The 22,306-nt window shown below is 36.8% G+C and overlaps 2 protein-coding genes across 5 annotated transcripts in view; both read right to left on the bottom strand.

The window, feature by feature from the left end:
- Nucleotides 1–625: 625 nt before the first annotated feature.
- On the bottom strand, nt 626–7,669 carry LOC105751170 (CD59B glycoprotein-like). Its single transcript, XM_012554010.3, has 3 exons — nt 7,579–7,669; nt 2,665–2,805; nt 626–1,238 (listed from the first exon to the last, which is right to left on the bottom strand). The coding sequence occupies exons 1-3, from the start codon at nt 7,652–7,654 to the stop codon at nt 1,042–1,044; spliced, it is 414 nt and encodes a 137-aa protein (XP_012409464.1). The 5' UTR covers nt 7,655–7,669; the 3' UTR covers nt 626–1,041.
- Nucleotides 7,670–7,737: 68 nt separating this feature from the next.
- The window catches only part of WDR5 (WD repeat domain 5), a 90,120-nt gene continuing 75,551 nt past the window's right edge, over nt 7,738–22,306 (bottom strand). For all 4 annotated transcript variants that reach the window (XM_031949448.1, XM_031949449.1, XM_031949451.1 and 1 more), the window contains one exon: nt 7,738–7,864. In XM_031949448.1, coding sequence (XP_031805308.1) covers nt 7,755–7,864 — 110 coding nt within the window. In that variant the 3' untranslated portion in view covers nt 7,738–7,754. The remainder of the gene's footprint in view (nt 7,865–22,306) is intronic.

Here is a 22,306-nt window from a genome sequence, read left to right as displayed (position 1 = left end):
ATGCAAAGTAACAGTAATATTGTAAGATGATCAGCTGTGAATGACTTAGCTTTTCTCAACAATATAATGATCCAAGGCAATTCCAAAGGACTCACAATAAAATATGCCATAGATACCCAGAAAAAGAACTGAGGGTGTCTGAATACAGATTGAAGAATATCGTTTTAACTTTATTTTTCTTGAGGGATTTCTTTTGGTGTATGTTTTCTTTCATAACATGACTAATATGGAAATTTGTTGTGCATGACTACACATGGCAAAAGAAAAAAAAGATAGATGCTAAGTATTCAGGCATAAATGGCATTTCGTATTCTATATGTCTGCTAATTTCTCTATCACCTATTATGGGAAAATAATTTAAACTAGAAGAAACTATAGAGATCATCAGATCCAGAGGTACCAAACTCAGTGTTAAACCCCATGTGGCCCCTAAAACTTTAGGAGTAAAGCCCAACCAGATGAGAATACAATTGGGGAAAATTTTTTTAAAGTAAATAAAAATACTACATAGATAATGTTAATTTGTGGTTTTCTAAATCATCATGAGGTCTTTGGTGAGTTTGATACTACTGATTTGATCTACCCCTCTCATGTTTCATATGATACAACTGAGACCCAGAGAGATTATATGATTTATTCATGATCACACAGATAGTTAAGGACAAACTCAGTTCTAGATTCAAAAATAATTCTTCCACTAAACTATGTTGAGTTGAAGAGTTCCAGGAAGTTTCTAAAGGATGGGGCATTGAATATGGATGGAAATGCAAAAGCAGCCACTGGACATAAAAGAAACCCGCACATTACACTAGGCTGCATGAAGGAGACACACCCCAGCCTCTTGTGTTCTTTGGAAATACTTTGGAGACTAGTTGGGAGTCACCCACCATTTTGGTTAAGTATAGTGATGCTAGAAGGAAAAGAAGAAGCAGGGTTTTTTTCCATAAAGACATATGAGAACATGGCAGACTTGGCGGGCAATATCCACCCAACAGAATATTTTCCTGGAGTCTAAAATCCTTAAGGCTGCCTTCAGTGGTATTAGAGAAGGAAGAAAGCCATAAGGAGACAGGGTATGAGGATGGTGCCTCCTGAGAACATGCCAAAAGTTTGGGCAGCCTGCAGGGAGCTGTTGCAGAGGTCAGTCTGGCAGCAGTGGATGTGCACCCCAGGTAGTTCCTGCTGCTGACAGTGGCGAGATGTGGCACAGCCACTGGTGAGTAGGATCCCCAGGACCACTGTGAGGATACAAAAGAAAAAAAGTACTCCATTAGGAAAAGAGAAAGACAGAAAAGGAGACTTACTCCTAAACTACCCAGAAGAATGTTAGAGTGCCCCTTTAATCTCAGAATCTACAATCGTGGAATTGTAAAATTGTAAAGTCACAAATTGAGAGATCAGTAGAATCCTAGAGCTGAGAAAGACCTTCGGCAATCCTCTGATCATCTAGAATACCCTTCACTAGCTTGATCCATTCAGTTTGTGCTTATATTTTCAGTCCCACTCAAATGCCAAGAAACTTCTAAATCCATACATCTCCCCTTTCCAAGTTCCTTAGCTCTCTGAATTTCTGTCATAGTGCTTTCACATGATACCTTACTTGTGTCATTGTTGTTTACTTGGAGTCTTTCCTGTTAGATCATCAGCATCTTGATAGGAGGAACTATATTTTACTCATCTTTGTTTCCCCTTCAGTGCCCAGCATAAATCTTGAATAATCTGGGTCTTAATGTTTATTAAATGAATGAACGAAGTCCAGAGTCTGGGAGTGGCTTGCTGTCTATCCCTTTGGGCTAATCACTCTCTTCTCTCTGAAGAGAGTAGAGAACAGAGAGGTCCTCCCATAATCTCCCTTTAAAGAGGGTGCCAGACCAGTTTTTTCATCATTTCCCATATAGCTGCATGCCTCTGGACCTTTTCATGTTGCCCCTAATCCAGGACTTTCCCCCATCCCTTCACTTTGTATTCCAATGAGATTATAAACTCATTGAGGGCATCGACTACCTGTTTCCTTTTTTCTTTTTTTTTTTTTTCTTTTTTTTTGTATCCCCAGCACTTAGCACAAATGCCCAGCATCTAGTAAGCACTTAATAAATGTTTATTGACCAATTGATATCTCTGGTCTCTGTTTCCTCTTCTATAAAATGGGTATAATAAGACATGTCCTTTCTCTCTCACCAGAGTTGTAAGGATAGCCAGACATAGTGGATAGCATTAAATATGGAATCTGAGAACTGGGCTCAATCTCATTTCTGACCTTTATTAACTGTGTGACCATGTCATTTAATTTCTTTAAACACATTTCCTGCTCTGTAAAATGAAGGGTTCTGTCTTCTATGGTTTCATAAAAATCTAAATGTGTTCTTAATGAATAAACATGAAAATACTTTAGGCTTCAACAATTTAATTCAGCCAAAATACAGTAAGTACAAAATACAAGAAGTATCTGTTATATGAACACCTTTGTGTGTGCTTTCACTGAGCAACACCCCAGGGATACAAAGTCAAAACCCCAACAATTCCTGCTCTCAAAGTACTTCCATTCTCTTCTTCATATACCCCAAAAAGAGCTATCTGAGGGAAAAGGGATATGATATGCCTTAGCCTTTCCTTTGCTCATTAATCATCTCTAGTATGACAGAGGTCTTGAACAGAAGGACTCACCACTTGTTGTTTTTAGGCAGAATTTGTGCTTGAATCCTTGGTGTGATTCAGAGCAGGTGACAATCTCTGGCTTGGAACAGCCTGGGTTAATGTACTGGGTGCCAACCATGATATTGCAGGCATAACACTGCAGTCCGTGAGCTAGGGGAAAATGGCAACCAAGGTCAGGTTTGGGGCTTCTGAGTCATTGAGGTGGGGTCCCAGTTACCAACCCTCTTCCTCTTTGTCTGTTGTTCAGTCCAGCACAATCTTAGTCTTTCCCCACCACTACCACCTCATTTTCCAGCCAATTCTTTCTACAAAGAAACTTTCCATGATCTCATGGATCTGGAATTGTCTACTGTAGGAGACTCCCAACTAATCAATTGTAAACTCTCCAAGAACACTGAATTTGGAATTATAGGACTTATATTGGAATTCTAGCTTTATTACTTGCCTCCTGTATGACATTAGATAGATCATTTTCCTTCTCTTGCTAGAAGTTATTGCCTGACAGAGAAGTGATCGACACAAGGCACAAAATTGTATATTTTTGCTCATGGCTACTGTGAATTTATTTTGGCTATGTTTATTTACAAGATTTTTCTTTCTTTTTCTTGGTTAAATGAAAGTATATAGGGTATGATTAACAAGAGTGATTTCTCTTCCTCCCTCAAAAGCATGTCATTGTAACATTTATTCAAATTAACAGAAGAGAACAAAAATTCAAAAGAAAACATAAACATGCAGGAGAGTTTTAAAGGCAACAATTAGAATTGTTAATCCCTTTTTTTAAAAAAAAGCAACCAATATGACTAAAGAGGTGGTACATGTCTATATTTTCTTGTTAGTAGGGAGGTTAAAATAAGTAGATTGCTATGTGTTAAGGAGCTAAACCAATTGGGATTTTGCATTAGATCTAGTACCAATATGGTGGACTTCCAAGAAAGGAAGGTAGACACCAAGCTGTAAGAGAAAGACCAAATCAGTCCAGTAAGAAATGGAGTCAGTCAAAGTTTGGGTACTAGTAAATGGAGCGATAAGGGTTGTGAATGTCCATTGTATTATTTTCCTGAGCAAGACAAGGTCACTCAGTCAATAAAAATATCTCAAAAAGTACAAATCAAAAGGTAAGCAGAGTGATACAAAGATTCACAGTTTCACATAGAATCCATTTTGTATGTATTCTGCTGTGCATATGTGAATGCTTTTCTGTGGTGTTTAAGTAAAGAATTTTTTAAAATTAAAAAATAAAAATAAAAACAATATGTTGGTAAGCTAATAACTGGCTGGCAATCCCCTTCCAGATATCTGTTCTTAGGACAACCTATTTTCTACTGTTAGTTAATTCTTTTTAACTGAATGCTTTATTAAAACATTACTCTCCAAAAAACTTTAAATCTTTTTGTAAATAAATTGTTATTAAACACTTATCATGTGTCCTTGATCAATTCCAGAGACAGCAAAATGATAATAATAATAATAATAGCTATTATTTATATAGTTCCTTATTCATGGTAACTCATTTGATCTTCACAACCACTCCAGTCAGATAGATGCTATTATTATTCCTGTTTTACAGTTGAGAAAACTGAAGCTGAAAAAGGTGAAATGACTTGCCCAGATTCATATAGCTACGAAGTATCTAAGACAGGATTTGAACTCAGATTTTCCAGATTCCAAATACAATTGAATCTACTGTGCCGTACATTGCCTGAATAAACATGAACTCTCTCCTCAAGCCTAGGTTGGGAAAAAGATAACATATATGAAATTTAATTAATAGGATTACAAGGCTATAAGGTTTTTCTGGAAATCAGGCTGGCAGTACTCAATAAAAATTACAGAAACAATCATATCCTTTGACCTATTAGAAATACATTAAAAGTTTGAAAAATATTGATTAGTAACAAAAATAAAAATAATAAATAAGCAAAAAATCTGCCTTTAAAAATTTCCCTAGAAACTTTAAATGCAATTATTAAAAAAACAAATTATAAAAAAGTTAAGTTTAAAGTAACTTAACTCCCTAACAAAAGAGTAACAATTAAATCAATGTAGTACAGTAAAAGAATTGAATATAATATAATTAGGGTGACAAACATGAGGAATGTCATGAAACCAACAATCCTTTTTTATTTTTAAAATAATGCAAAGTGAAAAAAAATTTTAAAGCAGAAGTAGAAGAATGAAATCCTTTCTAATCACTATCCATAAAAAATGAATGAATGAATTGACTAAGAGAAAAACTGAATGAAAATGAATGAATGGCTGAGGAATCTCAATAGGGACTTAGAGAAAGAGGCTGAAAAGTCTGATACCTTATCTGTTGGAATTCATTTGAAGTGATTGCATTATCATTAAATCTTTAAGTGCTTTAATAAAACATTTGATTAATAGCTAATAATGAGTAGTGGAAGGGAATTTAAGTAAATCTTTAAGGATACAGAGGGAACAGCTCACTTGACCTTTGGGAAGAGAATGTCCTGGGTCTGAAAGGATGGGAGGATGAAAGGATTTGAACAAGTTGGCAGGAAGTGAGGGAGAGTTTTTGGAAGACTGAATGAAAAGCACCTACAAAGTGATGAGGGAACATGTTTGTACCATATTACATAGCTATATTCACTCTCAGGCCACTTTCTAAGGGGAATTCTAGTTCCAGACTGTTCATAATCCAGTATCTTCTGACTGCCCAAGAACCTAAAATCAGAATGGAAGTCACAAAGAGAAGATCTAACTCAGTTTCAATTGATCAATGATGGACAGAAGCAGCCACACCCAAAGAAAGAACACTGGGAAATGAATGTAAACTGCTTGCATTTTTGTTTTTCTTCCCGGGTTATTTTTACCTTCTGAATCCAATTCTCCCTATGCAACAAGAGAACTGTTCGGTTCTGCACACATATATTGTGTCTAGGATATACTGTGACCTATTTAACATGTATAGGACTGCTTGCCATCTGGGGGAGGGGATGGAGGAAGGAAGAGGAAAAATCAGAACAGAAGTGAGTGCAAGGGAAAATGTTGCAAAAAAATCAGGCATGGGTTTTGTCAATAAAAAGTTATAATTATTTAAAAAAAAAAAAAAAAGAATGGAAGTCACATCTTCGGGGTCCCCCTCCTGAGTTTTCCCTCTAGCTTCCCAAACCCCATCAAAATTGGGTTGTGTTTCTTTTCTTCAGTTAATCTTCATTCGGGAACTATCTATTGGACACACATGCTTTAGGTGCTCTCGAGAAACTAAAAACCAGGTGACAAATATATTGGCATAGTTTGCTATTTCTTTCTCTTGCCCAGGGTTACAGAGCTAGTAAGTGTCTGAGGCTGGATTTGAACTCCTAGACATCAATGTTCCTCATTTCAAGACCATTGCTCTGTCCACCCCACCACCTATTGTCCTATAGTAGGCTCTAACCTCAAAGTTTTTACTTACAATCTAGTTGAGAAAACAAAATATATACAATCAATCTTTCTTATACTAACCAAAGTACTCATAAAAGATAATAAGAACAGCTTATATTTATGTAATATTTTAACACTTACAAAGGCATTGCATACATAATTTCACTTGAGCCTTAAAACAATTGTATAAAGTTTTTTTTTTAATTTAATAGCCTTTTATTTACAGGATATATGCATGGGTAACTTTACAGCATTAACAATTGCCAAACCTCTTGTTCCAATTTTTCTCCTCTTACCCCCCACCCCCTCCCCAAGATGGTAGGATGACCAGTAGATGTTAAGTACATTAAAATATAAATTAGATACACAATAAGTATACATGACCAAAACGTTATTTTGCTGTACAAAAAGAATCAGACTCTGAAATATAAAACAATTGTATAAAGTTAAGTGCTATTATCATTTAGGTTTTACAAGTGAAGAAGACCTGAAGTTAAGTGATTTATTGAGTGTCACACAACTGGGCAGAGTAGGTGAGGTAGGATTTAAATTCAGGCCTTATTAGTTCTATCCACTGTGCCCCACTACCTTAGGTCATAGTATAATGTGTTATCTCTTCAGAAGCATTTGAATTTTTAAAAGCATTTTGAAAATTCTGAAGTTCTGAAGTTTACCTTCATCCAAAGGAATCAATGTCTCATGGTGGGAATTCAGATACTGGAGTGAGACAACAGGCTAAAGTTTTCATTCTTTACTTCTCTGTTTTAAAGAAAAGCTTAATGACTCAGTGAATAGAGTGCCAGATCTGGATTCAGAAAAACTCATTTTCCTGAGTTCAAATCTGCCCTCAGACTTAGCTATGGGACTAACTAAGCTATCTTAGCTGTGGGAACCTGGGCAAGTCACTTGACCCTATTTGCCTCAGTTTTCTTATTTGTAAAATGAGCTAAAGAGGGAAATGGCAAACCACTCCAGCATCTTTGACAAGATAACTCAAAACAGAGTAATAAAGAGTTAGACATAACTAAAATGACTAAAAGCAACAATAAATTGTTTATTATGTTATTATCAAATGAGATATTCTTGTAAAGTGTTAAGCCCACTGCCTAGCACACAGTAGGTTCTTAATAAGTAGTTATTCCTTTATTGCTTTATCCTTTTTATGTATATATCATCTTCCTCCTTTTTTCCCTAGTAGAATGAAAGCTCCATCAGAGCAAAGTTTATATCCTTTCTAAGCTTTATCTTTCTCAAAACCCTTGTCTATTAGCAGTAAGTATTTAGTAAAATGTTTGTTCATTTGAATTTAAATGAGTGACATCACTGGTTTCTCCTCCATATAGTGAACTAACTGGCATCCATCAAAGACCCAGCTCTGGTTCTAACTATAAAATCCACACAGTTTCTGGCACTAAGACTTCCTTCTCCTCTGTATTCTTTCTCATAGAGAGGAAAAACCAAAAGTCATTTTTCCTATGCTCCATATAGACTTCACTCCTCTGATGCTTGCCAAAGCTAAGGAAAGTGACTTACCAGATGGAAAGAAAGAAACCACCATCAGTGGAAGGAAGAGCCCACAGGGGGAGCCAGCTCCAGACTTGGACAGCATGGGGGCAGAATTGAAAGATTCCTTTTCTTTTCAAAAGCAGCTGTGGACGTAGAGAGGCTGAAATGCCCCAGCTTTAACAGGCAACCTCTTTTTTCCACTTCTAATGGAGTTGATCATGCAGCAAATGATCGTCTTCCTGAGCCACCTTAGTCACCAAGACCTCCTCTTCAAAACAAGAAGAAGCAATGGTCTGAGTTTGTTGGTGTCCATCTGGAAAAGAAGTAATTTTGAAATAAATTAATGTCGTTGTTAAGTTCTTCTATTTCCCTTCCAAAGAATGTTTCTGAGTAAGCTGGATATCACCATGACATCCCCTGAGTCCACGATCCCAAGAAGTGGCTGGCTGGTTCTTGTGGCAAACAGAAAAGGAGTGTGAGTAGTCTTGTGTCCCCTTTGCACAGGTGGAGCCTTCTTTGGGGCAGCTTGTTGGGGAAGAGGAGGTGCTTCCCCAGCCTCAGCTCTGTTGTTCTTCAAATTACTAGTCATTAATACGATCAAGTTTTAGCTCTAAATCCACTTCAAAATCCTCTGATTCTGGAGGATTAAGTGGGGTGGTTGGATTGTATTCTCCCCCTCTCTTCTTTGAGCTTAATCTTTCATCTTGGAGAACTGAACCATGATGAAGCTATGATTTTCAATCAAGCTGATTTTCATAGAAAGGAAAACCATATATATCAAACCTTGACCTTCATACCTGAAGTTTGACCCAAGATCATGCTTGTATATCAAGAAGAGGTCAAGGCCAATAATATACATTTAATTCAATTCAATAAATAGTTGTTTGGTTTTTAAAAGTTTAAAGTATCTATTATGTATAAAGCTTTGAATTTGGCATTGAGAATGAAATGATAAATGTGACATAATTCTTGATTAAAATCTAATCAATGAACAGTCATTTACTAAAGGCCTACTATTGTGCTTGGAAATACAAATGAAATAGTCCCTACCTTCAGTGAGTTTATATTTACCTGAGAGAAAACATGATGTATATAAGGATGATGAGGACTAGTCAATTAAGGTCTAGCTTTTAGAATACTATACATTATGCTTTTCCTATTTCTAATCTACTTGAAGACTTGTTGAGCCTGTTTCTGGGCATGTATACTAAAGGAGCCCTTCACTCCAACTTGAGAGTTTTCTGATTGTTTCTTGTTGACTTATTGTGGGGTAAAGAAAAATCTTTTTACATAGCTGTTGAGAGGGAACTGAGTGTGCATAGGAAACTGAGTGTGCAGACTTCTTTTCTGATCTTAGACAATAATAAGAGCTAGTATTTATATAACTCCTACTATGTGTATGAAGAGGAGCTCTCAGGAACAGGTTGCAGTCCAGACAATGCTTGGATCTTCTGCTGGTGTGCATCCTGCCCATAACCATCCCTCGAGCTCCTGGGTTGCAGTTGCCACTGCCCCAGTGCTATTCCTTGCTAGCCAGCCATTTTCCAGAGCAAAGCTGCAATGCAAGAGTTGTCAGAGAGCTGCCTCTTTCTGTGTAAAGGCCAGATCCCAGCCCTCTTTTGGGCCTGACCAAGATATCTGGACAGAAGGCACCATAAAACTTTTTCCTTCAAGTAATGTTAATCATCACCTCTGTAATTTGTAGCTCCGCTATTGAATTGGCCAAAGCAATACAAGAATTGGAGATGAACTGCCTTTCAAATATCTTGTCCATAATTTATTGTCCATATTTTCGGACACAACCTGAAATTGACTTGACAGATGACTTTAGCATTGAAGATATTCAGTATATCCACATTTAATCAATAAGAGATTATAAAAAGGTTTGAGGGGAAAATGTGTGTGGAGGAAACAACTTAGAAGGCTTAAAAGAAGCTTTTCAGTCAATCCTCCTAAACAAATAGGACCCACAACAGAAAAAAAATTGCCTCAGAGGTTTGTCAAAAATCATTCTTTTCTATCACAGAAAGTTATCAAGCACAAGGTACTTTAAAAGTCACAAGGATGTTTAGAACCTAGAGGGTTTTTTCCTCCATTTCAGCATTTTTTCACCAATATTCATTGAGACAAACTAATGTGAATATGAATGAATGTTACATGTTGCTACAAGTGCAAGTAAAGTATCCTTACCTTGTGAACAATGTCTCATTTCTTTTTTTTTTATTTTTTATTATTTTTTTTTTCATTGTCTCATTTCTAAAACAACAGGGTTTCTACTTAGCATCTGCTTTACGTGACCACTGAAGGTGTCTCAATAAGCTTAAATATGATGCATATATTGAAAGAAAAGTGATTTTCAACTGCATGTGTTACTTGAAAAAATTGTTTCTTAGTAACATATAAGGACACAGAGGGCACAATGGATAGAGCCCTATGCTAGGAGTCAGGAAAACCTCAGCTCAAGTCTGACTTCAGACACTGAGCAGACACTATAAGACACTGGGCAAGTCACTTAATCTCTGTTTTCCCTAATCCACTGGAGAAGAAAATGGCAAACCACTTCAGTATCTTTATCAAGACCATTGACAGTATGGTCCACAGGGTCACACAGAGTCATATAAGAAATAACCACCACAACCAACGTTTTGGATTTCACCCGAGCTCTTCTGAAATAATGACTGATTACTTACACAAAAAGGGGCAGCTAGGTGGTACAGTGGAGAGAGTGCTATGTCTGGCCTCAGACACTTATTAGCTGTGTTATCCTGGGTTAATCACTTAATCCTATTGCCTCAGTTTCCTTATCTAAAAATGAGTTGAAGAAGAAGGGAGTCAGAATCAGACACAAATGAACAATAATAACAAAATGTGTATTAAGCATTTTATAATTATTATCTTATTTGATCCTCACACCTCTATGGGATAGATGCTATTACTATCTTCCAATTACAGTTGGGTAAACTGAAGCAGACAGCAGTTAAGTAACTTGCCCAAGGTAATCTAGATGTCTAAGGCTGGATTTGAACTCAGATCTTCTTGATTTAGCTCTCAATCCATTGCACTACCTACTTGCCTGAATGAATATTCTGACATGGAATCTCCTGGCCTATTGGTGAGACCGAGATATTCATCAAGGGGAGTTTCCAAGTAACCAGTAAGATCTTGGACCCTTCCAAGCTTTCATAAATTCTACTGACAACTGGCATCCCAGAACTGGTGATGGCAGCAACCTAGTCTGATGAGAAGAGTCTCCAGAAGCCTAGAAGAGCATCTCTTGCTTGATCAAACCCAGAGATGAATTAGTCCATCACAAGAACAATTTATTCATCCTCTATGTCACATCCAGAAGTGAACATGGTGATAACTGCATGAAAAGAGAAAAAGATTCCTGGGATTGGGTGTAAGTTAAACTTTGAAGGAATTAGGGAGTCTAAAGGGCACAGGTGAGGAAAGAGTGCATTCTAAATTGGAAGACAGCATGGGAGACAACCAATGCAAAAGCACAAAGATAGGGAACAGAACAGTATGTGTGAAGAATATCATGAAGGTCAGAGAATTTAGAACACAGAGTGTTTAAAAGGAAGTGTGCAAGGTCAGCATATGAATTTCATCAGGAAAGAGCTGGATATAAATTACGTGGTAGGTATTTAATCTATATTGGATTGCTTGCTGATTTGGGGGAAGAAGAAGGCAAGTGAGAGAGGGAGAAAAATTTAGAACACAAAGTTTTAGAAAAAAATGAGTGCTGAGAGCTCTTTGAATGTATTTGAAAAATAAAATACTTTAAAAGGAAAAAAATAAGAATGTGGTACCAAAAGTTTGAAGTTTTGGCACTATGCAAGACCAAAAAAATTACTATGATACTCCTCTGGTGCATCCCCTTACCCTTGAGACCCCAGAAAAATCTACCACAGAGACAAGACACTCTGTGAATCAGTACCCACTCAACACCATAGCTCACAAATCTTCCTTGGACATGTTGGCTTTTACTAGTCAGACAAAGGACACACTAGTTCAAATCAAAAGACCTTTAATTGAATAGCATAGCAAATAAAGTAACCATTTTCAAATCTCCTAAATAGTTGTAAAATGCTTAGTACACATTTAGTTGTCATTGTTCAGTTGTATCTGACTGTGACTCCCTCCTACTCCGACTCATTTTATAGATAAGGAAACTGAGGCAATAGGATTAAGTGATTAACCCAGGGTCACATAGTTAGATGTGCAAGGATTCTATCGGTTTCTATAGCACCAGTGAAGAAGGGCACACAGAAAAGAATCCTTGTGAACAGAGAACATACTCAAAGGACAAATGAACACACACTGACAGATATGTGACCCAGACAATCCACATTTTTAACATTGTAAAAAGTTCAGGTCTTGGAGTCAGATAATCTGCAATCAAATTCCACTTCTTACTAACATGTCGATGCTTACCATTGGTGTGACTTTTGGAAAGTCACTTAACTCTTTTTCTTTTCTCATTTATAAAATGAAGGATTGGACTGAATGATCTTTGAGATATAATAATATCTACCACACAGGATTGTTGTAACCTAAGTGCTTAACAAAGTACTTGGAATACAGTAGGTACTTAATAAAAGCTTATTTCCCCCCTTCTCCTCTGAGAATCCTTCTAGATCAAGACCAGTGATCCTAAGTCATCAGGCTGATCTCTAATATCTTTGCTTAGTGTGACATCTCTGCTGAGTATCTCCTAGTCTTAAGGTTACTGAACTTTTTGCTCTTTAGGATCATTTGATAGGCTCTTGGTTACCATCTGCTAAGATACAGTGACTAGAAAGTCTCTCTCTAACAAGGGGCCAACAGTCATTTAGTCTATAACTTGTGTTATGACTCTCCAGAGCCAGCCAGACATTTGAATTCCTTTTTTTTTTAGCTATATAATAATAATTTTTATTATTTTCTTTGATAAAAAGGCAGGCCATTTTTCCATTTGCCTATAATTCAGGTGCCCTATCCATATAGTCTCTCTAAACACACACACACACACACACTCATACACACAGACTTCTTTTTCTTTTTACTGTGGGTACAGTAGTTTATAATCAAATATACTATTGGTTTAGGAAAGGGCATGTCAATTGACTACCACATAACTAAACTGAGAAAGCAAAAGCAACACATCAGTCTATACAAATGCATATAAAAATATATGATGGGATTCTGGGATAAAGGGAAAATATTAATTATTACAACAATCAGAAAAGGCTGTAGGACCTACCCTGTGTTTTGAATGCAGCTAGGGATTCTTCAAGGCAGAAGTAAGAAGGGAGAGTATCCCAAGGATGGAGGAGAGCCCTCACAAAGATACAGAGGCAAAATGTCATGCACTGATAACATCAGAAAAGCTAATTTGATCAGAATGGAGAGCTCTTGTAAGAGAGTAAAATATTTTGTGTTTGGAAAATTTTGTTATGAAGTAGTGAGGATTTAAGTAATTTTGATTTTAGCCAGTTTTTGTTGGTTAAATAAGTCTCGCTGCTGTATTTTAGCAAGAAAAACAAAACAAAACAAGTTCTTTGTCTCCCTAAAGAGAGGATGGAATCGGGTTTTGAAAAAAGTTTTCATTTTATCTTAAAAGAAATAGGGAGCTATTGAAACTCCTTGAGTAAGTGAATGATATGGTCAGGAATATGGTTAGGAATGATTTAAAGTCTCACATATCAGACAGCTTTATGATATAAGAATAGAAATTCCTTGTAATAGTATTACATATAGTATACAACCTCTGTATTCTTTTTTGTATAGCAGAGTGTTCATGTTTAAATTAATAATAATAAAATTAAAAATAAAAAGACAGGAAAAAAGTTCCTTGTTATTTCCCTTTTACTTCTTGTGGGATTTATGTGTCTCCCAAAATCCAATTAAGAGATTCTTTCTCCTAAAAAACACACGAGCAATCTGGGGCCAAGTAGACTTTGTTCTCTAGAGCTTATCAGATTGCCATGCAAACGTAATTGAGCAAGATCCAAAATTAAGCCATGAAGACACACTTCTTGGCCTCCATCCTTCTGGTCCACATTCCTGCCTTCATTATGCATATTAGCAGACAACAAAGTCTTTGACTCTCAAGCTTGGACAAGATCTTGTCTTCTTATACATAATACAACCTTGAAAGATAGGTTCAGACAAAGTACTATTAGAACTCCAGTAAGAGAGAAATGGATATCATGGAAGCAAAGGTAGGAAGTTAAGAATATCAGGGAAGATTTCTTGAAGGAGGTGATCCTTGAGTTGGGTCTTAAAGAAAGAGAAAGGCTTTAACAAATGAAGATGAGATAAGTTGACACCAGTGGAAGATGTTCATTTCTAGCATGGAGAAATCCAAGGCATGGAAGAAAGAGGCAATAAGATAAGACTGGAAAATTAAGAGTAGCCCAATTTTCTTTGAAATGGAATATAGAAAGGAGAGCAACATTAGGTAAGTCTAAAAACATGACTAATAAAATTGGTTGTCCTTGGCAAAAAGTTGATAGCAAAACTCATAGGGAGGATAGATTACAAAGGAAGAGGAAAGATTATATTTGTGAAATAGAGAATACATGTGGTTATATTTAATAAAAAGTTGGAGAAGCACATATCTAAAGCTGGAAGGGACCAAAGAAGCAATCTGGCCAAATCAAAAAAGAAAACTGAGGCCGAGGAAAGTTAAATGACTTGCCTAAGCCAATAAAGTCCTCTGACTCCAGAACCATGCTCTTTATAACATGTTACATAGCTTGCAAAACTGGAGATAGTTATCATAGATTCGATTCCCATAATCACCATAACTTCTTGTATAACAGAGAAAAACAAGGTCTAATCATTCGATTAAGCAGTAATTCCCTCTTTTGAATATTTTATTTTTTCCAATTACATGTAAAAACAATTTTTAACATTCATTTTTTAAAATTTTGAGCTCCAAATTCTCTCTCTGACACAGCAAGCAATTTGATAAAGGTTAAACGTGTGTAGTCATGCAAAATATATTTCCACATTAGTCATGTTATGAAAGAAAACAGTGACCAAAAAAACCCCCCAAGAAAAATAAAGTTTTAAAAAGATGCTTTGACTTGCATTCAGACTCCACCAATTCTTTCTTTTGAAGGAGGATAGCATTTTTCATCATAAGTCCCTCAGGATTGTCTTAGATCATTGCATTGTTGAGAATAGCTAAGTCATTCACAATTCATCATCTATAATGTTGTTATGCCAAAGTTCCTTTTTAATGGGGTGACCAGTTCCTCCAATTGTCCTATTTCGTAATTCTGCCTTAGGTTATGACCGTCTCCTCTTAATGGTTGAGATAAAGGTTTTATAGGCATTCCTTAATGTCATTAGAATATCAGTAACCTCTCTCTATCAGGTTATCCCCATCTAGGTCCCTCCATTCTGTCATTGTTCTTGTTATTCCATAAAAGGCTTGCTGTCCCGATACTTGGGGCTAGACTTTTTGAGATGACAGTCTCATCTAGCCCTGGGATCCATTGGTCCCAGTATTTCTCTCCATTTAATAAATTATTGAATTGGTCTCTAATCTCTGTCTTGCTCAGTTTCTTCGGCATTACAATATTGCTATTACTGTGGACACATCTGGTTCTTCTCACTTTACTTTGTATCAGTTCCTGTAAGTCTTTCCAGTCAACAAGCATTTTTAAAATACCTGCTATATATCAGGCATTTTGCTAGAACCTGGGCATACAAAGACAAACACAGTCCCTACTCTGAAGCTGTTTGCATTCAATCTCATAAGACAGCATGATATATGAATATATATAGATATGTAGTTTAAGGAGAAAGGGCAGTAACATTTGACGGAAAAGAAAAGTTTCCATGTAAAAAAGTAGTGATTGAGATAGGTCTTGAAGGAATAAAGGGACTCTGAAACATCTAGAGAGATCTTGGAATTAGCTGTCAGTTAGTTTACTAGCATTTATTAAGCAACTACTATGTGTCAGTTACCATACCATGCTCTGAAATACAAAGAAAGACAGAAAGTGGGTCCTGATTTTAAGGATCTCACAGTCTAATGGAGAAGACAATATGCAACATACAAAAAGAATAGTATACGCAGAATAAAGAGGCATTAGTCTCAGAGGGAAGGCATTAAGTTTAAGGACTGGGAAAGATTTTTTGTAGAAAGTTGAATGTCTGCTGAGACTTGAAGGAAGCCAGGGAAGTTAGAGGAAGATGAGGAGAGAGAGTATTCAGGGAAAGGGAATAGCCAATGAAAATCTCTTTGTCTCTGTTTCTCCCACTCCCTCCCCTCCCCCTCCCCCTCCTCCTCCTCCTCCTTCTCCTCCTCCTCCTCCTCCTCTTCTTCCCCCTCCATCTCCATCTCCATCTCCCTCCCCTTCTCCTTCTCCTTCTCCTCCTCCTCTTCCTTTTCCTTCTCCTCCTCCTTCTCTGTCTCTCTGTCTGTCTCTCTGTCTGTCTCTCTCTGTCTCTCTCTGTCTCTGTCTCTCTCTTTGTCTCTCTCTGTCCCTGTCTCTGTCTCTCTCTCTCTCTCTCTCTCCCCTCCATCCCCCCATCCACCCCCTTCCATTCTCTGTCTCTGTCTCTCTGTCTCTCTCTATGTCTCTGTCTCTGTCTCTGTTTCTTCAAAGTTTTAAGTCGGTAGATGGAGGGTCTGGTGAGAAGAATAGCCAGGAGGTCAAATCATTGCACACTTTGTGGGAGTAAGAAAGGTGTAAGAAGACAAGAAAGATAAAAGGCAGTCAGGTTATAAAGAACTTTTAAAGTCAGATGAAGGATTTTATATTTGATGCTGAAGTGAATAGGGAGGTAAAAATGACATCAGATTAGTGGCTAGTGTTCCCTGCCCCTCCCCCCTTACAGATGAACAACTGAGGCTCAAAGAACTTAAGTGATTTGCCCAGAATCCTTGGCACTCAAAAGCTCAGTGGCAGAGCCAGGATCCAGGCCGAGTCCTTTAATTGTAAACCCACATAAAGGGATTTGCGTAAGGTCACACCATGAGTCAACACCAGTCAAAAGAAAAGCTTAGTCCTCCCAATGCCCAGTCTAGTGTTCCTTCTAATTGATCATTGTCTGCATTCAATTCAGAGCTGAAAAATAAGTGCCTAATAGTATAAACAATTTCTTTAAATCATTGAGCCACCCGCAGGGATATACAATGTCACAACCGGCTTTTAAAATAATCATCTAACTGCACAACTAGCCGCCAAACTAGCAAGCCACAAGTTGGAGGAGGAAAGGCAGGAAATTAGATCAAATGAATTCCTACATAGAATGTGATTATTAAGAGATGAAAGGTTTCCTCTCCTTAACTTAATGGGTCTGTTTTGGACCAGAAAGGAGGCTGACTGCTGCATATTTGGCCAACAGCCGTTCACACAAAATGTGGCAAGGATACATGAGCAGTGTGTATAATTAGAAACACCAAGCCCAAGAGAATTTTTTTTTAAGTCAGCTGCAAAATTGAATTTACCATGCCCCTCTAAGTAACGTCCCTAAAGCAAAAAGGCTGGGATGCTGCTGGTGAATTGATTTCTGGATAATTAACAATTCATTCTATTATTAAATACTCAGCCTCTCCCTTAAACCATTCAGATATCCAGGGTTAGAGAGGATCTCAGATTAGAACAGGCTTGAAGCTAAATCTCTTTTTGAGCTCATCTCCAATCATAAAATCACCTAAAATCAAAGCTTGAAAAGTCCTAACAACAGAATGCCAAAACTCCTAATCTTCCTTTGGCTTCAGTTTCCTAAATCTACTCTTCACTCTCTGCAAAGAATTTTGACCACTTCCTGAATATATCCCTTCCCAGACAATCTATGACCTTGACTCTACCCTCACTTTTTCCCCTTTATTGTCTTGAACCCGAGGATCATAAGTTCAATTGAACACTAGCCTTCTCTCAATCTTTATGGCCCTTTCTCAATCTTCATTCTTTTGATTTCTCTACAGACTTTGATGTTGCTAATTAATTTGTTGAATTGTTTCGATCGTGTACAATTTTCTGTGACCCCATTTGGAGTTTTCTTAGCAAAGCTATTGGACTCGTTTGCTATTTCCTTCCCTAGTTCATTTTTCAGATGAGGAAGTTGAGGCAGACAGAATAAAGTAACATGCCCAGAGTCACACAGCTAATAAGTGTCAGGCTGGATTTGGACTCAGGAATATGAGTCTTTCTGATTCCAGACTGATCAATAGCTCCTCATAAATACTCTCTCCTTTCTAGAAGTTTGTGACTTGGTTGTCTTTTGACTTTCTTCCTTACTGTCAGGTAATTCCTTCTTAGTCTTCTTTGCTGGTTCTTCATCCAATTCATATTTACTAATTGTAGCTATCCACCAAGGCTCTGCCATGTGCCCAATTCTCTTCTCCCTCTATATTTTTTCTTTTGGTGATCTCATCAGTTCCTATGGGTGCATGCAAATGTAAATATCCAACCTCAGTCTCTTTCCTGAACTACAATTCTGCATCACCAACTGTCCCAGGGATATTCCTAATTCAACATATCTAAAATAGAATTCATTATCTTTATTCCTAGATTTTCTCTTCTTTCTTGCTATTTTTAAGGTACCATCATCTTCCCATTCAGTCAGGTTCATAACCTTCATGTTATCTTCCACCCCAACAATAAACTACCCACCTTCTTCCCATCCCTGCCTATAGTCTACTTTTTCTACTAAAATGCTCCTAGAAAAGACTTTAAAATTCTGACCAGGGCAATGACTGGTCACAACTCCAGAGTCTGCTTATTTCCAAAAGTAGAGATACAAGTGATAATTACATTTTAGGGGAAATTGTGGGCTTATTTTGCTTTACTATGCCTATTAATTTCAAGTATTCTTTTTTCTTTTTTTAAATAAAGACATCAAGGACTTGAGAGAAGGGAAGGAAGTTGGAAATCGTGTTCCCAAGAAGAAAGAGAAAGGCCATTGGAATATTTTTTAAAATCCCCAGGAGAGAACAAGAGAAAACACAGACAAACAAGACAATTTGAAGTACTATGTTTAATTTATCATACACTTTTGATAAAATGGAATTGTACATAACAGATTCTTAGTATGCCATTGAAACATAAACAATTAAAATAATGGCAACCCAATAAAAGTAAAGACAAAAAGTAGGCTGCTGGAGAAAGTTAAACAATGTCCTTACTGATGATTATCAGTCTAGTCTGGAAATTCAACATCCTTTTATTATTTTTCCTTGACTGATTTTTTTTAAAAATCATACTCTCTATAGTAACTATTGTAAAATAGCTCTTATCTTCTCAATTCCCAATACCCCTACTACATACACACATACATAAAATGCTCACTTCTTCACAAAATGAATTAATGTTTAAAAATGTATTTATTAACCAATTACTGTGTGGCAGGCACTATGCTAAAAACTAAATATATACATATAAAAGTGAAGATAGTCCCCCTTCATCCAAGAAGCTCTAAGAGAGCAAGGTAATACATAAAGGGGAATGATAGCCAAGGAAAGTTATTGTGATTTATAATGTTATAATGTGAGTTATAATGTTTATAATGCACAGGATTGGTGCATGAAATTAGAGGGGGGGAAATTGACATACCCTTTTCTAATAGCAATGGCAGTATTTATTGAGTTATGGTTAGAGAACTTAAAAGGAATAGAAGAAAGAGCTGGTGGGATAGACAGTGTATACAGAAAGACATGGATGGACCATACTTGACTCCTGTTTTACTAAAAAAAAAAAAAAAAAAAAAAAAAAATGAGGCCATATATGGTGAATTTTCCTTTTCTCCCTTAAAATTCCTCAAAATTTCTCTAAATAATTTTCCATTTTCTTTTCCTTCCCTCCAGTCAAGAGATGGCTCTTTTCCTTGCTCTCTACTTGTATCCTTATGCCATCTTGCCCCATTAATCATTCACTTTTTCTCATCTTGATTATAATTCTTTATCTACAGGCTTCCCAGAGCTCTTCCATTCTAAAAACACATACCTTTCACTTGATTATATCATTAATCCAAACTATTGTCCCTCTATCTCATCCCTTTCACTGCTGAACTCTCAAAGTATGTGCCAGTAGAGCGCACATAGTAAATTCTATGTAGCTACAATGAAAGTTACATGGGACAATGAGTAAATGCTATACTTGAGGACATAGGATCTGGAGGTTGGATCCTGGATTCTCTGGAACTCAGAAGAATCCAAAGCCTAGATTCCCAAGGTCTGTCACCTGTGTGACCATGGACAAACCGGTTAATCTTTCTGGCTCTTAGTTTCCTCATTTGTAGGTTGAAGGTCTTCAATTAAGTTGAAGCTGAGGAGTTTACATTTTGGAAAGAGGAAGACAATAACACAGTCTGACCTATGTTTGAGGGATATTATGCAGCAATGTGGAGCATAGATTGTAGAAGAGACGCCAGATGCAGAGAAACCAATTAAGCTATTCCAGTGGTGTAGCAGGTGAAGAGAGACTGAAGTACCAAAATAATCACAGAAGTGGATGGAAGCATGAAAACAAATAAATACAAGGCATTCTAGAAACAGAATTGACAAATTTTAAAGACCAATTATACATGGGAGATAAGGGAAAGGAAAATAAAAAATGGGACTGAGGGCATGGGCTTAAAGGTTGAAGGCCCCCTTGATAGAAATAGGGAAATACAGAGGAGAGACACGTTTAAGAGGAATATGATGAATTTGTTCCATTTGAAGCATGCTGAGTCTGGGATGACAATAAGAAATCCAGATGGAGATAGTTCAAAGAGAGTTAGAGACACAGTATTGGAAAGATATTAAGACTAGATAGATTTGTGGGTCATTCTCATAGAAACAATTGAACCCATGGAAGATGATGAAATGACCAAAGAAGAGAGAAAAGGGAGAAAAAACAATAGGGCCTGAGACTGAATCTCTGAGGACATCCATATTTAAGGGATCAATCCACTGAAATAAAAGTTGCATATTTTCAATCTGACTTTTTAACTTGAAAATTGGTTGATATCTTTTATTTTTACATCATGGCAGCAACGTAGCATAGTGGATAGAGTACTGGGTTTGAATCGAAAAAAATCTGAGTTCAAAATCAACTTCAAACACTGACAAATTATATGACCCTGGACAAATCACTTAATCCTGTTTGCCTCAGTTTCCTTATCTGTAAAATGAGCTGGACAAGGAACTGGTGAATCATTCCAGTATCTTTGCCAAGAAAATTTCAAATGGGATCACAAAGAGTTGAAAATTATTGAACAAAAATAAAGTTGTTTTTACATATTCCTCCTCTTCACTCCCCATAACAAAAAAATTTTAAAAAAAGGAAAAAAAATTCAGTAAAATTCATTAACACACTATATAAGTCCCACATTTTATGGAGTTTTCCACATCCATACTCCTCCACCTCTGTAAAGAAGGAAGGGAAGTACCTTCTTATACCTTTTCTTTGGGACTAAGCTTGGTCATTTTAATTTAGCAACTTGTTTTGTTGTGATACTTTCCATTTGTTGTGGTATTGTGTATATTGCTTTCCTGCCTCTTGGGATTTGGAGGGGGGGAGTGGTATCTTTTTTAAAATAACAGTTTATTTTTTCTGAATAAATGCAAAGGTAGTTTTTATCATTCACCTCTGCAAAACCTTGCGCTCCAAAATTTTCTCTTTCCCTCCCAAAATCCTGTGCAAGACAGTGGTAAGCAATTCAATATTGGTTAAATGTACGCAATTCTTCTAAACATATTTCCATATTCGTCTTGCTATGCAAGAAAAATCAGATCAAAAGGGGAAAAAAAGCACAGGAAAGAAAACAAACAACAACAAAAGGTAAAAATATCATTCTTTGATCCACAATCCATAATTTTCTCTCTAGATGTGCATGGTTCTTTCCATCACATTACTGGAATTCTGGCTTTTGTTAATTAATCCTGTTTGCCTCGGTTTCCTTATCTGTAAAATGCGCTGGACAAGGAAATGGCAAATCATTCTAGTATCTCGTATCATCAGTTAATGTGTTTTCTCATGTCACTCTGACTTTTTATAAGCACATACATTTTTAAAGCCAGAAAATTCTTCTCTAGAGACCATGGAACTATTTCTTTAATAATAAATTAACACAAGTAAATAATTATTATAATGAAGGATCAAAGCCCCCGGAGAATAATGATGTGCAATTAATTATAAAGGGCATCTAACTAGCTTCCAAGTCTAGCCAGAACACATGGCCCCTGAGCAGCCTTCTCTTAGGCGCATCTCAAATAAAATCATTGCGTTTAACTGAGTTACAGTTTTCCTTTTAGGATCTGTTAACTTTTGCAATTGTTGCAGCCCCTGGAAAGTGACTAGGTCAGGTGGTGAAGGGACAAGGGGAGCCTCAGTTTCCTTGTCTGTAAAAGAGGATAACGTTTTTACTCTCTATCACACAGCGCGGTTGCGCAAAAGAGATAATACATGCAAAAGCTTTGGGCGAGCCTTGAAGTACTACGGGACTCTAACTAGTGACCTCAAGCGCCCCCGGGCGTCCACCCTCGGGAACACAAGCATTTATTCTGTGCTAGTAACCGGCACTAAGCACAGAACGCGTATCAGAGGAAGTTAACTTGCTAATAATTCGTATTCGCAGATTCGTCCCAACTCATTTTCCATTTCAGTATAAATCTAATATTTTAACAATTATATACAATATATTCGTAACATAGGTCCTTTTTAAAGCCATTCTTGTTTTTTAACGATTAATAGTATATATTTATATTCATTGTGATTCTTGTTGTAGTTTCAGCATTTTCGTTGACTCCGTTTTTTTTAAACTT

This window comes from Sarcophilus harrisii, chromosome 2, assembly GCF_902635505.1.
Source record: "Sarcophilus harrisii chromosome 2, mSarHar1.11, whole genome shotgun sequence".
Taxonomy (NCBI): Eukaryota; Metazoa; Chordata; class Mammalia; order Dasyuromorphia; family Dasyuridae; genus Sarcophilus; species Sarcophilus harrisii.
Note: the sequence above shows the minus strand (reverse complement) of the source record. Positions and strands in the feature narration are given on the sequence as shown.